Source organism: Odocoileus virginianus, chromosome 21, assembly GCF_023699985.2.
Source record: "Odocoileus virginianus isolate 20LAN1187 ecotype Illinois chromosome 21, Ovbor_1.2, whole genome shotgun sequence".
Taxonomy (NCBI): domain Eukaryota; kingdom Metazoa; phylum Chordata; class Mammalia; order Artiodactyla; family Cervidae; genus Odocoileus; species Odocoileus virginianus.
This window is the reverse complement of record NC_069694.1, coordinates 47,255,192-47,277,135: the sequence shown is the minus strand read 5'-3', so window position 1 is coordinate 47,277,135 and position 21,944 is coordinate 47,255,192. Positions and strand designations below refer to the sequence as shown.

Below are 21,944 nucleotides of genomic sequence, written 5' to 3'. Positions count from 1 at the left end.
TCCTCAGAACCCACTAGGTTCCCCACAGACCAAGTTGTTGACCTCAGCTAGCAGGGCGATCGAACCTGCAGGTACAAGCTGTTTCACTTGGCTCATTTGCATGGGTCAAGGTCAGCCTGGAGGACAGAGTTCAGAATTCTGGCCTCAGTTCTGACCTTTAGAATGAATGAAACACCATTTATGGAGTACCTCTTACAGACCGGATACCATGCTCAGAGCTTTCATAGAGGTTATTTTAACATTCTTAACATTCTCTAGAGGCAAATATTATTCCTCTCATTTTCTAGATGGGCAGACTGAAACCAGAAGTCAGATACCTTGGCTAAAACAGCACTACAAGTCTGTAGCAGTGCTTGCGTGTGTGCTAAGTTGCTTCAGTCCTGTCCAACTATTTTCGACCCCATAACTGTAGCTACCTGACTGTAGCCCGCCAGGCTCCTCTGACCATGGTTCTCCAGGCAAGAATACTGGGGTGGGTTACCATTTCCTACCCTATGGGATCTTCCCGGCTCAGGGATCGAACCCCCGTGTCTAGTATCTCCTGCACTGGCGGGCAGGTTCTTCCCCACAGCACCACCTGGGAAGCCCAATCTGTAGCAGAGCCAGGGTAAAACCAAGTTCAGCATATCTGACAGTAACTTAGAGGAAGGCCTGTTTAGAAAATCTGCAGGTGACCCAAACTTTAGAGGGTCAAGAAATCTGTTGAATGACACCCATAAAAATCCTCATGGATTGGAGCAAAGGACCAAATCTCATTTCTTCTTTCTGAACGACCCTTTTCTCTTGGCTTCTGTAACACAACACTCTTCTGGTTTTCTACCTGCCTCTCTGATCACACCTTCTCTGCCTTCTTTGCAGCTTCCCCTTCCAGTGACTGAGCATTATGGCTCAAGTGAAATGCTGAAGTTCCTCGATGTGTATCCTGGCTTCCTCTTCTCTTCTGACTGCTTTCTTTCTTTTTTTTTTTTTTTAAATATCTTATTTATTTATTTATTTGGCTGCACTGGGTCTTGTAGTTGTAGTATGTGAGTTCTTAGTTGTGGCACATGGGAACTAGTTCCCTGACCAGGGATTGAACCCAGGCTCCCTGTATTGGGAGCACAGAGCATTAACCACTGGACCACCAAGGAAGTCCATGACTTCTTCTTTCTAAAGTTATCTGCACTTTAAAATACTGCCATATGCTGACACAGTGGTACCTCCAGCCTAGACTTCTCCAACCCTGACCCTACAGCACACTATCTTGGCTGTATCAGAAGTATTAGTGCATCAAATTCAAAAGGTCTAAGGCTGAGCTCTGAGACTTCCCTAGAGATCCAGTGGTTAAGACTCCATACTTCCAGTGCCGGGGGACACCAGTTCGATCCCTGGTCGGGGAACTAAGATCCCACTTGCCCCACACTGCGTCCAACAAATTAAATATAAAAAATAATAATAAGACTTAACTCATGATTTGCCCCTTCCCCCAAATGTTGTCCTGACCTAATGATCCCTAATCAGCAGATGGCAACACCATCCATCCAGCTACACAAGGCCAAAATCTAGAACTGATCGCATTGCATTCCCTCAACCCTACCACACAGCTCAGCTGTATATCACCAGCTCCAGATGTCATTTAAATTTTTTTTTTAATTTTTAATTGGAGGATAATTGCTTTACAATGTCATGTTGGTTTCCGCCATACATCAACATGAGCCAGCCATAGGTACACATGTGTCCCCTCCGTCTTGAGCTTCCCTCCCGCCTCCCCCTCCATCCCGCCCTTCTAGGTTGTCACAGAGCACCGGGATGAGTTCCCTGCGCGATACAGCAACTTCCCACTGGCTCCCTGTTTAACATGCTAGTGTATGTATTTCACTGCTACTCTCTCAGTTCATCCCACCATCTCCTTCCCCTATTGTGTCCTAAGTCTGTTCTCTATGCCTGAGTCTCTATTCCTGCCCTGCAAACAAGTTCATCAGTACCATTTTTCTAGATTCCACATATATGTGTTAATATACAGTATTTGTTTTTCTCTTTCTGACTTACTTCACTCTGTCTAACAGGCTGTAGGTTCATCCACCTCACTCAAATGTGTTTCCTTTTATGGCTGAGTAATATTCCATTGTACATATGTACCACAGTTTCTTCCAGATGATGTTTTTAATTGCCAGTTATTTAATTCTCAAAGTTTCTGCTTATCTCCACTATTACCATGCTCCCACCTCTCTCCTGGATTTTACCATCTGCTTCCTAATTGGCTTACCTACATTCACTCGGCACATTAAACATTTATTAAGTAAATTGAATGGATGAACAGTTAACCTTTGAACGATATTTAGGACCTCTCATCCTGAAATATAACCAAAATTAGTAAGAATGCTGTTCTTATTAATTCTTAGAACATTGAGTGTAAATAAAAACATCCTGAACACCTCATTAGCTCCTAGGACACCACTGTTTAATGGTAAGCTGTTTCCCTGAGAAAGTGATGTAAGCTGTGCTGTGCTTAGCCATTCAGTCCTGTCTGACTCTTTGACCCCATGGTCTGTGGCCCACCAGGCTCCTCTGTCCATAGGGATTCTCCAGGCAAGAATACTAAAGTGGCCATGCCCTTCTCCAGGGGCTCTTCACAACCCAGGGATCAAACCCTGGTCTCCTGTATTGCAGGCGAAGTCTTTACTGTCTGAGCTGCCAGGGAACCCCAAGAATACTGGAGTGTGTAGCCTATCCCTTCTCCAGGCAAACTTCCTGACCCAGGAATCGAACCAGGGTCTCCTGCATTGCAGGCAGATTCTTTACCAGCTGAGCTACCTGGGAAGCCCGAGAAAGTAATAGTAGATGCCAAATTTGCTGGAAACCACAAGGTGAAAATTGGTAAGAAAATGGAGTGAGGCATGAGGACAGGCAATATTTAGCCCATTCACCATTTTGACCAAATTTTAAAACAGCTACTGTGTTCCAAATACTCAACACAAGTATCTCTCTGTAGACAAATAAGACCCAGTAAAGGTTCTTGAGCAAATAAATACAATGCAAAGTTAGGATGAAGTCAGTTTTAAACGTTACAGTGGTGGTTCCCAGGTCTTCACCTTGGGAACCTCTGGGATCCTGTGCGCTGACTCCCCACTTCCTCAAGCACATTACTGGCTAGATGCTGTCTGCTTTCTGCTTAAATACCCTCAATTCCCATGCTCTTACGTCAGAGGCAGCCAACTCATTCTACTGTTGGCATCTCTGGTAAGTAGTGAGACCTTTATGTCCCTAATATTTAGCAGGTAGATGAACTATTCCTTTCTACACTGATCCACTGACTTTAATTCTGTCCTAAGAAAATTTCATTGCAATGCTTCATGGCAGCAAGGATTTAAAAAAATCTGGGAAAATGAAAAAGCTCCTTAAACGGGGAGAACTTAAAGATGAAGCATCAGAAGTCCAATTTATACTTGCTTCCCCACCCCCCAACTCAATATATTTCCCCCCTTTCCTGTCTGTTACAGAGTCAGCAGAATTCATCGTTACCAATTATGGACATCATTTACAGACTGGTTAAAACCTGACAGTGAGATAGTTGTTCAATTCGTGAATCAAATTATTATCCATGAGAATTACAATGGAACTACCTACCAAAATGACATAGCTTTGATTGAAATGAAAAAACGCCCAAATCAAAAAGAATGTGTGTTGAGTAAATCCATCCCTGCCTGCGTCCCATGGTCTCCATATCTATTTCAGCCTAACGATAAGTGCATCATTTCTGGCTGGGGTCGAGAAAAAGGTATGTTTTACAGTTTGTTCATCAGAATGCAGGGATTGAAAAATGAATAGGAAGAGAAATGCAGAGGAGCTAATCTCCCAGTGTTCGGAGAGAAACAGTGCATCAGATCCAGAAAAGTGAGCGTCCGGCCAGGGCCGCCTCACGGGCAGAGGACCTGCGTGGTTGCCCAGCACCCCGAGCTCTGGGCACCGAAGGGCCTTGTGGTTGCTGTACTAACCTGCTGTCACCATCATGAAATTCTCAATCATTTTTGCAGGGGCCCCACCTCACATTTTTAATTTTTAAAGTTAAATAATTTGGTCCTGCAAATTATGTAATTGATCCTGACCCAGAGTTTCGAGGATACCTATACTCTGCAATAGTGAAACATCCATTGAGGGGTAACCATTCACCAAGAGAAAAACAGAGTGACAGGGGGATATAGCCTGGACTTTTTGGATTGGTTGGAATGATATGAATGAAAGATAAAATGTTTTTCAAAGGTATTGTCACAGTATATGCCGAGTCAGTGACCCCACAGCCTTTCCCCTTCTTCTTCTGCCCTCCCCTGTTCTCCTGACTCACAGCCCAACATCCCACAAAGAGAAAGATAACATAAAGAAGCTATCCTTTGTGCTTCTAAGATAACTTGAGGTGAACATTCACATGAATAAAAGATATACTTTGCTTAGGGGCAAATCATTAGGAAGACCTAATAAATTAGAGATAGATTAGAATTAATTTAGACAGTACTTGTCCCCTCATCTTGAAGTCAGCCTAGAAATTTAGCTTCCTTTTGATCCCTTAACTTTCTTTGTAAATAGCTTCACTGCATTTGCCTAATAGACTCCTATTGCAACACACTCTTTATAATTGCCATATTGAAAAGTATAAAGTGAAAGTTGCTCAGTTGTGTTCAACTCTTTGCGACCCCATGGACTATACAGTCCACAGAATTCTCCAGGCCAGAATACTGGAGTGGGTAGCTGTTCCCTTCTCCAGGGGATCTTCCCAACCCAGGGACTGAACCCAGGTCTCCCACATTGCAGGCAGATTCTTTACCAGCTAAGCCATGAGAAAAGTATAAAATATGCATATAAATGAACCTGAATTTGTGGTATGTTTGAATACTCAAAACTGACAAAATGCTAAAATTTTATTAGTAATTAATTTATTCAGAGAGTATTATGTTCTTTTATTTGTTTTTTTTTTTTTTAAATACCAACATTTTATTTTATTTTGGCTGCACTGCATGGCTTACCAGATCTTTAATGTCCCGACCAGGGGTTGAACCTGAGCCCTCAGCAGTGAAAGTCCTAAGGACTGAACCACAAGGGAATTCCCTGTTTTCTTTTTTAAAAACTTTTATTATGTATATTTATATGTGATCACAAAAGTAGAGATAAAAGTATAATAAACCTGCTTTCACCATGCAGTTTTCAGTTACCAACATTCTCCCATTCTTATTTTAGCTCCCTGAATCAATCACAATCACAATAGGATAATTAGGGAAGTTTATTTATAAAGGAGTTAATAACAAAGTGGGTGGGAGGTTGGGGAACCACAGGAGCTGTGCAGGAATCCAGGTCAAACAGTCCCAGAACTGAGACCTTTCCTAGCTCTGAAGGTGTAAGGTGAAGAAGCTACCAGAAGGAGAGAGGTGTTGGACACAGCATGCTACCTTGCCAGAAGCAATGACCTCGGGTTGAAGGTTATAGCCAGTCCCAATCTCATTATCCTCTCACCTTCCCTCCTTTTCCTTCTGCTGGAGTCCTTTGTTGGAAAGCAGCTGGAAACCAGGGGCGAGCTTACTCTTGTTGAGGCAGTCCCTCCAGCTCCAGCTCTCAGGGTAGGGGCCAGAGCATTGAAGGGTGGAGAAAGGATCTGAATGACAACAGGAGATTATCAACATATTCCCCCACAGTGAATTTATTTTTTTTCCCCTGGAGGATATCAAATCAAATCCTAGACGCCATGTAATTTCACCCACAAATACGCCATCTTTACCAGGCAAAAACTTGAAAAAACAAAACCAACCAGTTCAGTTCAGTTCAGTCACTCAGTCGTGTCCAGCTGTTTGCAATCCCATGGACTGCAGCACGCCAGGCATCCCTGTCCATCACCAACTCCTGGAGTTTACCCAAACGCATGTCCATTGAGTCAGTGATGCCATCCACCACCTCATCCTCTGTCATCCCCTTCTCCTTCCCCCTTCAATCCTTCCCAGCATCAGGATCTTTTCAAACGAGTAGTTCTTCACATCAGGTGCCCAAAGTATTGGAGTTTCAGCTTCAGCATCAGTCCTTCCAATGAACACGCAGGACTGATCTCCTTTAGGATGGACTGGTTGGATCTCCTTGCAGTCCAAGGGACTCTCAAGAGTCTTCTCCAACACCACAGTTCAAAAGCATCAGTTCTTCGGCGCTCAGCTTACTTTACAGTCCAACTCTCACATCCATATGTGACTACTGGAAAAACCATAACCTTAACTAGATGGACCTTTGTTGGCAAAGTAATGTCTCTGCTTTTTAATATGCTGTCTAGGTTGGTCATTAACTTTTCCTCCAAGGAGTGTCTTTTTATTTCATGGCTGCAGTCACCATCTGCAGTGATTTTGGAGCCCAAAGAAATAAAGTCTGCCACCATTTCTACTGTTTCTCCATCTATTAGCCATGAAGTGATGGGATCGGATGCCATGATCTTTGTTTCCTGTATGTGGAGCTTTAAGCCAACTTTTTCACTCTCCTCTTTCACTTTCATCAAGAGGCTGTTTAGTTCTTCTTCACTTTCTGCCATAAGGGTGGTGTCATCTGCATATCTGAGGTTATTGATATTCTCCTGGAAATCTTGATTCCAGCTTGTGCTTCCTCCAGCCCATCGTTTCTCATGATGTACTCTGCATATAAGTTAAATAAGCAGGGTGACAATATACAGCCTTGACGTACTCCTTTTCCTATTTGGAACCAGTCTGTTGTTCCATGTCCAGTGCTAACTGTTGCTTCCTGACCTGCATACAGATTTCTTAAGAGGCAGGTCAGGTGGTCTGGTATTCCCATCTATTTCAGAATTTTCCACAGTTTATTGTGATCCACACAGTCAAAGGCTTTGGCATAGTCAATGAAGCAGAAATAGACGTTTTTCTGGAACTCTCTTGCTTTTACGATGATCCAACAGATGTTGGCAATTTGATCTCTGGTTCCTCTGCCTTTTCTAAAACCAGCTTAAACATCTGGAAGTTCACGGTTCACATACCGTTGAAGCCTAGCTTGGAGAATTTTGAGCATTACTTTGCTAGCGTGTGAGATGAATGCAATTGTGTGGTAGTTTGAGCATTCTTTGGCATTGCCTAATAAAAATGATTCCACAATATCATCCAATAACCAGTTGTGTTGAACATGCCTTAATCATTTACGAAACATTTTTACAGATTATTTCCACTGGGCTCCAAAGTCTACACATTGCATTCAGCGGCTATTTTTCTTAAACCTCTTTGATCTAGAACAGTTACGTCTTTCTTTTATTTAAAATGTATTTATTTTAAATAAATCTGGGTCACTCTTATTTTAGAATTCCCACACCTTGAAATCTGCTGATTGTATTCTTGATGTACGTATTTTCTATAAGCTAGTAGATTTGTTCTTACACATTGGCCATTGGCTTATTTATTAATCATCACATGTATTGAGCCCTCACTGTGAGTGCAAGATAGTAATGCTAAAGTGCTAGAATCTCACTGATGAAAACCATAGCCAACAAACAAGAGGCGCTAAGGCTACAAAGTGGAATGACAAAGGTCAGCCCTCCAGGGACTTACGGCGCAGAGGCGCCATCAGACATAATTGCCACCAGCAGACAGCAGGCCGTGAGGGAGGCTTCCAGGAGCGTACAACACAAGAGTTGAGGGAACGAAACAGTCTCTGAGGCTCAGAAATCAGTCGTGTGGTACAAGAGTTCCCAGTTTTGGAAGGCTTATCCTGTTAGGGGAAATAATAAATTGCCAATTTTTGGAACGCTCTTATCCTGAAGAAGGCAGTCATCTTAAGATTAACTTGAGGGACTTCCCAGCATAGCCAAATAAATTATTTTGTTTAGTCGCTAAGTCATGCCCAACTTTGTGACCCCCACATGGGATTTCCCAGGCAAGAATATTGGAGTGGGTTGCCATTTCCTTCTCCAGGGGATCTTCCCAACCCAGGGGCCAAACCCAGGCCTCCTGCACTGCAGGTAGATTCTTTACCACTGAACCACCAGGGAGGCCCAGCCAAATAAATAAAAATAAATATTAAAAAAGAAAAAACAAAGACTAATATGAGGTATGACTTGAAGGAGAAAAAAGAAACTCCTTCCTGATTCGCCATACTGGTTGGAAGAATGTATTAGAAAGCATTCGTTTCTCCCTCTGTTTCCCAGAAGAAAAGAATATTAGCCCACAACACCCTGGGTGGGACCACAACACCCTGGGTAGAATCTGTGAGGGTGTCCTTTCAGAATAAACCAGACATCTTGGTTCCCAGGTAGAAACAGAGATTTGTAGATTAATTGAAGAGCCAAGTCATTTGGCATAAAATGTTTAGTGTATAATGGAATTACTGAGTTCATGCATTAATTACATAAATATTTATTAAGTAACTACTTGGTACTAGCATGAGGCTAGGTGCAGCAGTGAATGAATCAGGCCCAGCCCCTGCCCTCCTGGAGCACATAAAAATTGCTGTAAGGTGGGAAAAAGGGAGAGAGGAGATGGGACAAAAATTCACTCCTTATACCTGAGGTATATGAACCTGTGTTCTTAGGTCTTTCTCATCTTCCCCGGCCTGTCAATCAGCAAGAGTACCTGGTCCTTCTCTTTCCTTGGACCAAGTTCAAATCCCAAATCTGTGACTTAAAGGGAAATCCTAAAGCCTCTTTCAGTCACTTTCAAATCATTTAGGAGATCGAGTTCCTCACAGACACAAAAACTCGTAGATACCAACCATTTCATGTGTATTTTCATTTTAAGTTTTTATATTTAAAAGTTGTTTTCACTCTAACAAGGACTTTCAAGCAAAGAAGGGACTATAAGAAGACTGGAACTATTTATGTGAGAAGACCCCAATCACAGATTTCTAATCACCACCCACCCCCACCCCACCTCACCACTAGACTCAGTGATCAGAAGGAGTCTATCCCATTCTTTTCACGGTGTACTGTCTCTTAGTCACAAAGTCATGTCCAACTCTTTGTGAGCCCCTGGACCATATAGCCCTACAAATTCCTCTGTCCGTGGGATTCTCCAGGCAAGAATACTGGAGTGGGTTGCCATTTCCTTCTCCAGGGGATCGTCCCAACTCAGGGATCGAACCCTGGTCTCCTGCACCACAGGCAAATTCTTCACCGACTGAGCCACCAGGAAGCCCATCTCACAGTACCCAGGCCAGATATTCAATAAGGCTTCTTGACTATTTTTAGAAAGACAATTACAGAAATGGGATACGAGCAGTGTATGACTAAATTTGCTAGTGAGTTCTCCCGAAAAGTTTACATATGTCTTAAAGAATATATATATTCTTATATGTTCCAAATGGTTTACTGAATTATGAAAGTGAATACTTAGATTCCTCATTTGTAACTTCTAAATGCCTCTTTGTTTTTTCACTTTGTTTAGGTAACCAAAAAGTATATTCACTTATGTGGGGTGAAGTTCATCTAATAAACAACTGCTCAAAGTTCTACCCAGGTCGCTACTTTGAAAAAGAAATGGAGTGTGCAGGTAAGCACAAAGTGGCCTCTGGGAGATGTCTCCATAGCCTCTACCAAACACCTTTGTCCTCCCCACTGAGTCACCGCTTTGTTCTGGGCCTCCAACCTTTTCCTTTGGCCTCTGGCTGTAAAGATCCCCTGGAGAAGGAAATGGCAACGCACTCCAGTATTCTTGCCTGGAAAATTCCTTGGCCAGAGGAGCCTGGCAGGCTACAGTCACCAAGAGTTGGACACCCTTAGCAACTAAATCACCACTGGCTGTTGCATTATCAGACTCTTTCAGTCCCTTTCCCTTAGCTCAAGTTCCCGCAACCTAATACCCAAAGGAAAAATCTTCCTTAAGCCATTATACAGCAGTCTAACAAGGTGATTAAGAGCACAGACTCTGGAACCAGACTGCCTGGGTTTACATTCCAGTTCTCACCAATTATTACTTTGTGACCTTGAGCAAGTTTCCTCACCTGCAACACTGGTGATCTTAAGAGATGAGAAAAGTGAGATGCGGAGCAGTAATGTGAGTTGCCCCAAGTTGTATAGGGGCTTCCCTGGTCGCTCAGTGGTAAAGAATCCACCTGCAATGCAGGAGACACAGGAGACGCGGGTTTGATCCCTGGGTCAGGAAGATCTCCTAGAGAAGGAAATGACAATCTATTCCAGTATTCTTGCTTGGGAAATCCCATGGGCAGAGGAGCCTGGCAGGCTACAGTCCATGGGGGGTCACAAAGAGTCAGACACAACTTAGCGACTAAACAACCACACAGCAAAGTCTTACAGACAAGCAATGGTATATTCGGGATCAAAGCCTAGACTTCTAAGTAAAAATCCAAACTATCTCATTTCAAAATGTCCAGTTAGAAGTCAGTTCTCCCCCGTTAGGAATCCCTTTGGCTTCTCAGGATCCCTGTCCCTCCCGCCTTCAAAATCACGGGAATGCTAGTGCTACCACCCAACATAACTACATCAGTTCCTACTTCTGGTGGCGACCCAAAGGCGGGGTGCCAGCCATGGCAGGGCATTTAGGACACTTGACTGCAATCACTTGCAAATAGTGGATTACAGAAAAAGGCAGAGTTATTGACATCCTGTAACTGCTTGGATGTATCTGTGTGCTCAGTTGCATTCAACTCTTTGTGACATTTTGGACCGTAGCCTGCCAGGCTCCTCTGTCCATGGAATTCTCCAGACAAGAATACTGGAGTTGGTTGCCGTGCCTTCCTCCAGGGGATCCTCCCAACCCAGGAATCAAACCCGAGTCTCCTGCGTCTCCTGCACTGCAGGCGGATTCTTTATTGCTGAGGCATCAGGGAAGCCCCAACTTCTTGGATACAGCGATTTAAAATCTTGGAAAGTCACAAGAGTGAGAAAAAAGTGAACAGACCATTCCATGTGCCTCCCCCCACCCGACCATCTCAAAACGGAGCTAAGGATTACAGAGTACAAAAGGAGAGAACAGCACAAAATCTACCCAGGCACAGTTGCACAGTTAAGAGGATAAGCTCTGAAGTCTGGCTACCTGGGTTCAAGTTCATTTCCTTGACCCTAGACAAGTTCACTAATGTCTCTGTGCCTTATCTCATCTTAAAATAGGGATACTAATGATCTGTCCCTCATAGGGTTGTCATGAGGGTTAAAAGAGTGAACAATTAATACATATTAAGAACTCAGTGAGTACTAGGTACTGCTATTATTTTTCCACTCAGCCATTGATGCTACTTTGAGACTGCTATCTCATTATGAAATATGCTTCCACAAAGTAGAGGAAACGGGAGCGTACTTGCTAAACTTGGAGAATGAGTTTTAATAAGAGGCACAGTATTTCCCAACCTGCACTTCCACAACTCTTTGGGCCTGCTCTGTAAGGGAGCCCATCGTTATTGCCTGTTAGGAAAGTGTAAGAAAGTCAGTGTTTGGGACTTTCCTGAAGGTCCAATTGTTAAGACTCCACGCTTCCAGTGCAGGGGATGGGAGTTCAATCCCTGGTCAGGGAACTAAGATCGAACATGCCACACAGCACGTTCAAACAATACATACAAAAAACTTGAAAAAAAAAAAAAGAAAGCCTGTGTCAGTACAGGCATTGGTGGGAGAACAGCCTTGACAATGGAAGTAAATGTGTGATTTTCTTTGTCCCTTGTCTTCCTCAGGTACAGATGATGGTTCTATTGATGCCTGTAAAGGGGACTCTGGAGGCCCCTTAGTCTGTCAGGATGTCAACAACGTGACTTACGTCTGGGGTGTTGTGAGTTGGGGTGAAAACTGCGGAAACCCAGAGTTCCCAGGCGTTTACACCAAAGTGGCCAATTATTTTGACTGGATTAGTCTTCATGTAGGAAGGGCTCTTATTTCTCAGCACAATGTATAAAACTATGATCTCGCTCTTCTTCCTACTCTTTTTCTCTCAGGAGCTCCATTTTAATTGAAATGATACTGAATAATTAGTACTTCTTCAAGGAAAACAATAGAGGCGGTTTGATGGGACATTTTTTAAAGGTCTCTACAAAGTTTATGCCATTTTGGAATTTTGCTGTATAATTCTCAAATAAATATTTCAGTCAAGCATACATGTTTTATTTTGTTTTATTTATAAAAGACCTGGATAATCTGTTCATTCAGGAGTGCTGTATGTTTTTTCTAGGATTTATGTATTTATTTTTGACTGTGGGTCTTTGTTGCCGCATGTGGACTTTAGTCGCCACGAGTGGGGCTGCTCTTCACTGCGGAGCCCTGACTTCTCATCGCGGTAGCTTCTCACCTTGTTGCGGAGCACACGCTCTGGGCGCAAGGGCTTCAGTAGTTGCAGCCCACAGGCTTAGCTACTCCGAAGCATGTGGGGTCTGCCTGGACTAGGGATTGAACCGGTGTCCCTTGCATTGCAAGGCGGATTATTAACCACTGGACCACCAGGGAAGCCTGGGGGTGTTGTATTCAGTGTACTAAGGTTTAGCAGCTGGAAGGACATTGGATTCCCATAAGCCCGGTTCAAACCCCAGCTCTACCACCTGCTCATGGCTTGGCCCTGGGCAATTTACTATCTTTTTTGTGTCCCATTTCCCACTTTCAAAAAGGAAACTGGAATTTTGAGAAAATGAAGCTACATATTAACTGAGCGACTGAACTGAACTGATTAAAGTAAAACGGTTGCCATAATACCTATCACAAGAAAATAATGGACCTCGCAGCTCTTGTCCCATTTTTTTCTGTTTCTTTAAGTATTCAAAGTTCCTGAAAACTTTTAGTTTCTTACTTCACAAGTCCTCCTTAAATCCCACCACAGTCTAGCACCACACAAATCCATATCTCCAGCCCTGACCTTTGCTAGAAGTCTGGACTATGCATCTCACTGAGCACTTAACATGTCTCCTGGACGCCTGATAGCATTTTCAAAGAAAGGCCAACCCCAAACTCTACCCCTATTCTTAAACCTGTTCTTCCCACCTTAGTAAATCCCCTGTGGCCTCAATGTACAGTGGGCATGCAGTTGCTTTCTATCACATGAGCCTGCTTTAATCTCACCAGAGCACTTGTCATCACCCAACACATTCTGTTTTCACTTGTCTCCCCCTTCCCCCAAACGCCCACCCACCCACCACCCCCCAGCCCCCACTACACTGCAAGACACAGGAGACTTTGTCTTCTTCTTATCAGCATCCCTAGCACTTTGTTCATGAACAGTGCTCGCTGCTTTTACTATTATTTTTTTTTTCAGGGCAGCTATCAACATCCTGAAGACAGAGGTGTATTTTTTCACATAAATATTAACCCTTAAAACCTGAGAGCCAGAACCAGTTGTGGGTAGGTTCCAGTTGTTTTAATAATATGAATATCCATTTCTACATTTATTCCAAAATCAGTTATTGCTCAGATTTTTTTTCCTTTTAAAAATTTTAGTAAAATAAACTTAAAGGTTTTTGTTTGTTTGTTTACCATTTTAACCATTTTGAACTGTGCAGTTCAGTGGCATTAAGCACATTCACATTTTTATGCAAGCCATCTCCAGAATCTCTTGTCTTCTCAAACTGAAACTGCCCCATGAAGCAGTAATGCCTCCTTCCCTCCTTCGCTGCCCATTTTAATTCCTTTTGTCATTGACTGCAAGAGAGCATCTGGTTACTTATACCTGTGAAAGAAAGGCCCCCAAAGCAGTGATTACCTGACAATTGTTTATGATTTTGCTCCTGCATCTGGGGACTGACTGGACTGGCTAGGTATCTCCTCCATCCTCTCATAAAGCTGCCATCACACGGGGCTGGGACAAGGATAATCTCAAAGCCTTCTTCACTCATGGCTGGTTTCTGGTTGCTGGGCTGGGAGACTCAGCAGCTAGGATTCTCAGGCATCTCTCTCTATGTGGTCTTTCCACATGAGCTCTCAACGAGGTGACTTGGGGTCACCAGACTTCTTACATAGCAGTTGACAACTGTCCCAAGAGAACCTGCAGAACCTGAACTGGCTTTCTAAACCTGGCCTAGAAAGTTTAGCTCAGCTTAGCTTCACTTCCATCACAAAGACCGGACCAGACTCAAGGGAAAGAAACATAACCCATCTCTTTACAGGAGGGGTGTCAAAGAATTTGTGGTGCGTCCACCGTTTTGTGGATCAGAAGGTGAAGCCCTCACGCACATACCATTCCATATATCAATCAGTAGTACAGATCCCGACAGGAAGAGGCTACTTTGCATTTCCAGCAGGAAGTGACACCAGTACTTTACTACCACGAGCAGAGGGAAGAAGGATTTTCTCCCTGGCTGACAACAGCTCAGCCAACTTGGAGCACATGCCCCTTTAGCAGGTGTCTGTTTATGAGCAAAAAGAGAAGAGTACCAAGGCCTACAAGCTGGGAAACTCCGCATATGGGCACCCTCAGCTGACCCAGGAAGGAGCAGCACCCTGGCAACTCAATGGACCAGCCTGCACAGTGATCGGAGACCTCACAGAAGTGGGCCGGATTTGGGCAAGAGAGAGGAGCAGGCTTCTCCATAGTGACCCCGTGCGGTAGAGACTGGGAACTGCAGGAGTGGGATGACCTAACTTGAGGGCTTTCCCAGTTTAGAGGTTTGCGTGAGGGTTCCTGGTTGCACACCACAGAAGCCAATAGTATTGCTTAAATGGAAAAAAAAAAAAAAAAGAAAGATTTATTCAAATATATTGTGCAGTTCACAGAATCTCCAAAAAAGCCAGAAAGTTGGAGGCAACAAAGACTACTGTAGGACTGCTCGTCGGAGAATCCAACTGCCACTAGCTTGGGTCCCAGGCTCTACGCCTAGCTCCTACTGCAGAGGCTGGGCATTGGACGGTACTGATTGACCCTTTGCCATCACTGCTTCTGTGAGTTAGCATGATCTTCCGTGAACATGGTCAACAAACAGAGGTCACTAAATGTGGAACTCTGCTATCACCACATTTAACCTTGGCTCAGAACTCACCAGCTTACAAGGCAGATGGGAAAATAAATTACAAAGCTGCACTTGCCAAGTACAATGGTAAGAAACCTCATCGGAGAATCATAAACCAGCCTTAAGAGTCAAAGAAGACTTCCCCAGAGATGAGCTTAATCTGAATTATGGAAGAACTTTCCAGGCAGATACGAACACAAAAGCCCTGTGACTTGAGGAACCAAACTCAGCACCAAAGGGATGGAGAGCAGTTCAGCATGACTGGAGCCCAGGGTGCAGCTGAGGAGCTGGAGACGAAGAAAAGGCCACGCAGGGAGGGCCTCGCGTCAAAGAGTTGGCTCCAATGAAAGACTTTGGAAAGTTCGTGCTGGAGGCATTGCAGAAGAATGAAAAATGAAAAATGATGACTGGTGAAGGAGAAACCAAAGCAGGGCCCTTATAAAGAGAATGGAATTAATTCTAGATGTGTTAAGGAGCAAAACAGATGATATCTGGGCACAGAAGACTTATGGCACTAGGGAGAGGGATAGTAGTCTAGGGTGATTCCCAGGTTTTCTCTTGGATAATGAGGTGATCGGTGTTGCCACTGATTGCAGAAATAAAGGGAAGAGAGGAATAGAAGAAGGCTTAGTTAGGAATATTTTGAAGCTGTGCTGTCTATGGGAGTTCGGCAAAGATAAATAGTAGAAAAATATAAAGTAGGAAATAAAAAGTTCAAAATCAATCAGAGGTTTGAAAGTAGCCAGAAACCCTACTGAGAGAAATCACACACCTGAATTTATCCGGATGGTCTAAAACCTGCAATTTCACTTAAGTGGATTCCTTTCCATCTTCTCCAGTGCTTCCTCCTTGTGTGCCAAGTAATCATACATCCTAGCCACAAAGGTCACTTGAAAATCTCTCTCCCTGATTGCTACGGTCTGAAAATTCATGCCCCACTGTGAAAATTAATAAAGGGAAGCCTCACTAACACGCAGTTGGGCAATCAGACAGGGAAGCTCTCATGCATATGCCCTCTATATATCAATCAACGGTACAGATCCCAACAAGGAGAAACTACTCTGCATTTCCAGCAGGAAGTGACACCACTACTTTACTACCACCAACAAAAGGAGAAAACATTTTCTTCTTGTCCGGTAACAGCTCAGTCAATGAGAGAGTGTCACAAATTGGCCAGCGGAAAGCCAGTATACATCAAGCTCAGCGTTTTCTCCAATGGCCTTTTCATTTATAACAGGTCCCTCCCAACTTCCCAATATCCTCTATAAAAGAGTTTCCTTTCCTTTGTTTGCATATGGGCTTGAATGTGGTTCACCATAATTGCATGTCTTGAATTGTAATTCTTTGCTGCTCTAGAATAAACCTGTTTTATTGGGAAAATAACTGGCTATTTTACTGTTTCAGGTTGATCCTCCATATTTATATGTTGAAATTCTAATACCCAGTGTGATGGTATCAGGAAATGGGATCTTTCAGAGGTGTCTAGGTCATGAGGTTGGAATCCTCTCGAATGAGATTAGTATCCTTATAAAAGAGACCCCAGAGGTCCCACACCTCTTCTACCATGTCAGGACATGGTGGAAAGTCAGCAGTCCACGACCCTGAGAAGGCCTTCTCCAGAACCCCACCATTCTGGCACCCTGATCTTGAACTTCCAGCCTCCACAACTATGAGAAATAAAACTTTGTTGTTTGTAAGTCACCCAGTCTATGGTATTTTGTTACAGAAGCCCAAAGTTCTGATGGTAGACCTTCCCAAGCAAAGAGCCATTACCTTCAACATATTAAGATTATGGAAGCAGACCTTGTTCACAGATCTGATGCAACCATTTCTTGCCCTTCACTTCATTTCCAGCTTGAAAGCTATCAAACCATTAATTTTTTTAAGGCAGAGGCTAGAACCTAGCACTTGAAAGAGAAAGTGTTAGTTGCTCAGTTCAGTTCAGTTCAGTCACTCAGTCGTGTCCAACTCTTTGTGACCCCATGGACTGCAGCATGCCAGGCCTCCCTGTCCATCACCAACTCCCGGAGTCTACCTAAACTCATGTCCACTGAGTCAGTGATGCCATCCAACCATCTCATCCTCTGTCGTCCCCTTCTCCTCCTGCCCTCAATCTTTCCCAGCATCAGGGTCTTTTTTCCAATGAGTCAGCTCTTCACATCAGGTGGCAAAAGTATTGGAGTTTCACCTTCAACATCAGTCCTTCTAATGAACATTCAGGACTGATCTCCTTTAGGATGGACTGGTTGGATCTCCTTGCTCAGTCGTGTCCAATTCTTTGCAACCCCATGGACTGTAGCCCTCCAGGCTCCTCTGTCCATGGAATTCTCCAGGCAAGAAGACTGGAGTGGATTGCCATTCCCTTCTCCAGGGGATCTTCCTGACCCAGGGATCAAACCCAGGTCTTCTGCATTGCAGGCAGATTTTTTACCATCTGAGCCATCAGGGAAGCCCCATCTAGCACTTATTCCCCCTTAATTTGAGCCTCTTTTAGAAACTAAACTTCCAGCTTTCGCATTGGGCAAAAACTGATCATTATGACTGTAATTGTTTCACTACATGGCATTTATTTTTATCATGATAACACTGCTGAGGCCATTTAATGAGACACTGGAAAAGACTAAAAACAGAAACTTCCCATGATTATTAGCATTTCATTCATTTTGTTTTATTTCACACAAGACAAAGGATTGCATAATACTCTAGTTTCCAAGCATTCTGAGTTAATATGTTACATTAAACCCAATACATTTTGCATTCTTATTTCATTAATACCATCTTTTACCATGATGTCTATGTCCAGTGAAGAGACCATAAGGGGGTTTTAGAAGGGTATCTGACTGATCTTACTTATAACTGTACTGGGAAGCTCGCTATAAAAAATGGCATAGTTGCAGCTGCCCAGAAGTTCTCATCTCAAGGCATTTAATCATTCAGACAAGAATCAGCACAAAAATAGAATGTTTTATATTTTCAGAATTAGCTTTGATAGTTTTCACAATTGGTTTCCCTAGTTCCTCTTCCAATCTTTTCTTCCTTAGACTACAACTGTGTTTTGACCCTAGTATCCCACAGAGGTGCTCCTAAAATTCACCAATAACTTCCATGTTATTAAATCCCATGATCAATATTCTGTCTTCATCTTCCTCCACACCAGTTGAACCGATGGTTCTATCTTTTTTAGATACACTGGATTGGAGTACTCTCCTGCTGCACTTGGCTGTTTCTTCCTAGTCTCTTCTACTTATTCCTAGTTACTTGATCTCCAACATCTTAGACCTTGTTCTGCTTCTCTTTGTGCATTCACTTTTTAGAGGATCTCATCTAGTTCTATGGCTTTAAAAGCCATTTCTATGCTGACAATTTCCAAATTTAGTTCCAACTCTTATCCCATTTTGAACTGTGAACTCAGAATACTCTTCTTAAACATAATATGTATGAAAACAATTTTCTAATTTTTCCCTGAAATCTTTTACTTCTGGAATCCTCCCCATTTTAGTCGGTGAGAACTCTCCATTCTTCCAACTGTTTAAGCCAAAACTTCAATGTCATCCTTGAGTTTTCTCTTTCCCTTTTTACCATAGTCAATCCATCAATAAATCCTGTTGGCTCTACCATCAAGTTATACCTAGAATGTGACCACTTTTCATATTTCCACTTCTTCCTCCTTGGGCCGAGCCATAATAATATCCTACCTAGTTCATTATGTCATAACTGGCTTCCTGGCTTCAGCTCCTGCCCAATCCACAGACAAAGTGTATATAGATAAAGCTAGTCATTTGCTAGCAGGAAAGATCTGGAAGCCATGGGTTTGCAACCAATAGTGTCTGTCACAATAAATACAGGCTTTCCTGATTAGGTGAAAGTATTCTATAAAGGACAGAAATGGTATGGACCTAACAGAAGCAGAAGATATTAAGAAGAGGTGGTAAGAATACACAGAAGAACTGTACAAAAAAGATCTTCACAACCCAGATAGTCACAATGGTGTGATCGCTCACCTAGAGCCAGACATCCTGGAATGTGAAGTCAAGTGGGTCTTAGGAAGCATCACTTCAAACAAAGCTAGTGGAGGTGATGGAATTCCAGTTGAGCTATTTCAAATCCTGAAAGATGATGCTGTGAAAGTGTTGCACTCAGTATGCCAGCAAATTTGGAAAACTCAGCAGGGGCCACAGGACTGGAAAAGGGCAGTTTTCATTCCAATCCCAAAGAAAGGCAATCCCAAAGAATGCTCAAACTACTGCACAATTGTTCTCATCTCACACACTATTAAAGTAATGCTCAAAATTCTCCAAGCCAGGCTTCAGCAATACGTGAACCGTGAACTTCCAGATGTTCAACCTGGTTTTAGAAAAGGCAGAGGAACCAGACATCAAATTGCTGACATCTGCTGGATCATCAAAAAAGCAATAGAGTTCCAGAAAAACATCTATTTCTGCTTTATTGACTATGCCAAAGCCTTTGACTATGCAGTTCACAATAAACTGTGGAAATTCTGAAAGAGATGGGAATACCAGACCACCTTACCTGCCTCCTGAGAAACCTGTATGCAGGCCAGGGAGCAACAGTTAGAACTGGACATGGAACAACAGACTGGTTCCAAATAGGAAAAGGGGTACGTCAAGTCTGTATATTGTCACCTTGCTTATTTAACTTATATGCAGAGTACATCATGAGAATCGTTGGGCTGGAGGAAGCACAAGCTGGAATCAAGATTGCCGGGAGAAACATCAATAACCTCAGATATGCAGACAACACCATCTTTATGGCAGAAAGTGAAAAACTAAAGAGTCTTTTGAATTGAAAGAGAGAGTGAAAAAGTTGGCTTACAGCTCAACATTTAGAAAACTAAGATCATGGCATCCGGTCCCATCACTTCATGGCAAGTAGATGGGGAAACAGTGGAAATAGTGGCTGACTTTATTTTGGGGGGCTCCAAAATCACTGCAGATGGTGATTGCAGCCATGGAATTAAAAGATGCTTACTCCTTGGAAGGAAAGTTAGGACCAACCTAGACAGCATATTAAAAAGCAGAGACATTACTTTGCCAACAAAGGTCCACCTAGTCAAGGCTGTGGTTTTTCCAGTGGTCATGTATGGATGTGAGAGTTGGACTATAAAGAAAGCTGAGCGCTGAAGAATTGATGCTTTTGAACTGTGCTGTTGGAGAAGACTCTTGAGAGTCCCTTGGACTGCAAGGAGATCCAACCAGTCCATCATAAAGGAGATCAGTCCTGGGTGTTCATTGAAAGGACTGATGTTGAAGCTGAAACTCCAATACTTTGGCTAGCTGATGCAAAGAGCTGACTCATTTGAAAAGACCCTGATGCTGGGAAAGATTGAGGGCAGGAGGAGAATGGGGACGTCAGAGGATGAGATAGATGGTTGGATGGCATCACCAACTCAATGGACATGAGTTTGAGTAAACTCCAGGAGTTGGTGATGGACGGGGAGGCTTGGCATGCTGCGTTTCATGGGGTCAAAAAGAGTCAGATGCGACTGAGCATCTGAGTCGAACTGAACTGAACTGAAGCTGTAAAGGAGGCTCTTTTCAAACATTCTATGCTAACTAGTTAGAAAAAAAGATGGAAGTGGGTCACCTAGGAGTTATATGATATTATCAGTCAGGCCTGGCTTCATGAGAAAGCATTCTGTGTGTTTGCACAAGGCCCTGGACTCAGAAGGGTTCCAGACTATATCTCCCATTAACACCCTGAAATTCTTAATAATTTTTGAACAAGGAGACCTGGATTTTTACTTTGTGCTGGGCCTTGCATGATCAGCCCTGATTATGTAGCTGATCAGGTGATCAATGCCATACTCTGGTATCTGATAGCAGGAATTGAGAGGAAAAAGTAAATCTTGGAATCACTACAGCAGAACAAGTATCTAATGATTGACTATGAAGAGAAAGTGAAAATAAAACTTAAGAGTCTTGTTTTCTGGGAAGATGGCAGTGATTTACATGAAGTACATAGTAGAAAAGAAGATTTATTTGAGAAAAAAAGAGAAGATCTCTATCAGCCCTAGAAAATGGAATTTGAGGATTTAACCCCTAAGGAAAGCTCAGACAAAGAGGACAAAATCTGAATTCGAAGAGCTGGAGCTGTATTTGCTCTTGTTTAGTTGCCAAGTCGTGTCTTTTGCAACCTCATGGACTGTAGCCCACCAGGTTTCTTTGTCCATGGGATTTCCCAGGCAAGAATACCTTGCCATTTCCTTCTCCAAGGGATCTTCCCAACCCAGAGATTGAACCCATGTCTCCTGCATTGGTGGGTGGATTCTTTGAGCCACTTGGGAAACCTGAGGTTGCATTTAGAGTATAAGAAATTAGGTGAGATTACCAGGAATACGGATGACAGAGGATGAGATGGCTGGATGGCATCACCAACTCGATGGACATGGGTTTGGGTGGACTCTGGGAATTGGCGATGGACAGGGAGGCCTGGCGTGCTGTGATTCATGGGGTTGCAATGAGTCAGACACAACTGAGCAACTGAACTGAACCATGAATATGTATACAGAAAAGGTATAAAGGAGAGACTTGGCTCATTTATAACAGTGCTGGAACCAGGTAATATTGCTATATTTTGTCTTTTCTTTGTGAAGACTTATTCCCATACCACAGCTGCTGCTGCTGCTGCTGCTAAGTCACTTCAGTCGTGTCCGACTCTGTGCGACCCCATAGACGGCAGCCCACTAGGCTCCTCTGTCCCTGGGATTCTCCAGGCAAGAACACTGGAGTGGGTTGCCATTTCCTTCTCCAATGCATGAAAGTGAAAAGTGAAAGTGAAGCCTCCCAGCCGTGCCTGACTCTTAGCGACACCATGGACTGCAGCCCACCAGGCTCCTCCGTCCATGGGATTTTCCAGGCAAGAGTACTGGAGTGGGGTGCCATTGCCTTCTCTGCCCATACCACAGAGTTTCTCTGAAAGAACCAAGCCTGGTCAAGGGAGCTAGGTGGGACCTCAGAGGTACTGTAGGATAACATCCACATTTTAGAGATGAGAAAGCCAAAGCTCCAGAAAGCAGATAAAAAAAAACAAAAACTCTATGTTTCCTTTTCCCTGCT

General features: G+C 43.3%; 1 protein-coding gene across 2 annotated transcripts in view; it reads left to right on the top strand.

Annotated features, from left to right (window-relative positions):
- Positions 1–12,036, top strand: part of CFI (complement factor I) — a 46,582-nt gene extending 34,546 nt beyond the window's left edge. For both annotated transcript variants that reach the window (XM_070452273.1, XM_070452272.1), the window contains 3 exons: positions 3,480–3,757; positions 9,381–9,485; positions 11,620–12,036. In XM_070452273.1, the coding sequence (XP_070308374.1) occupies positions 3,480–3,757; positions 9,381–9,485; positions 11,620–11,837 (601 nt within the window). In that variant the 3' untranslated portion in view covers positions 11,838–12,036. The remainder of the gene's footprint in view (positions 1–3,479; positions 3,758–9,380; positions 9,486–11,619) is intronic.
- The last annotated feature ends 9,908 nt before the right edge of the window (positions 12,037–21,944 follow it).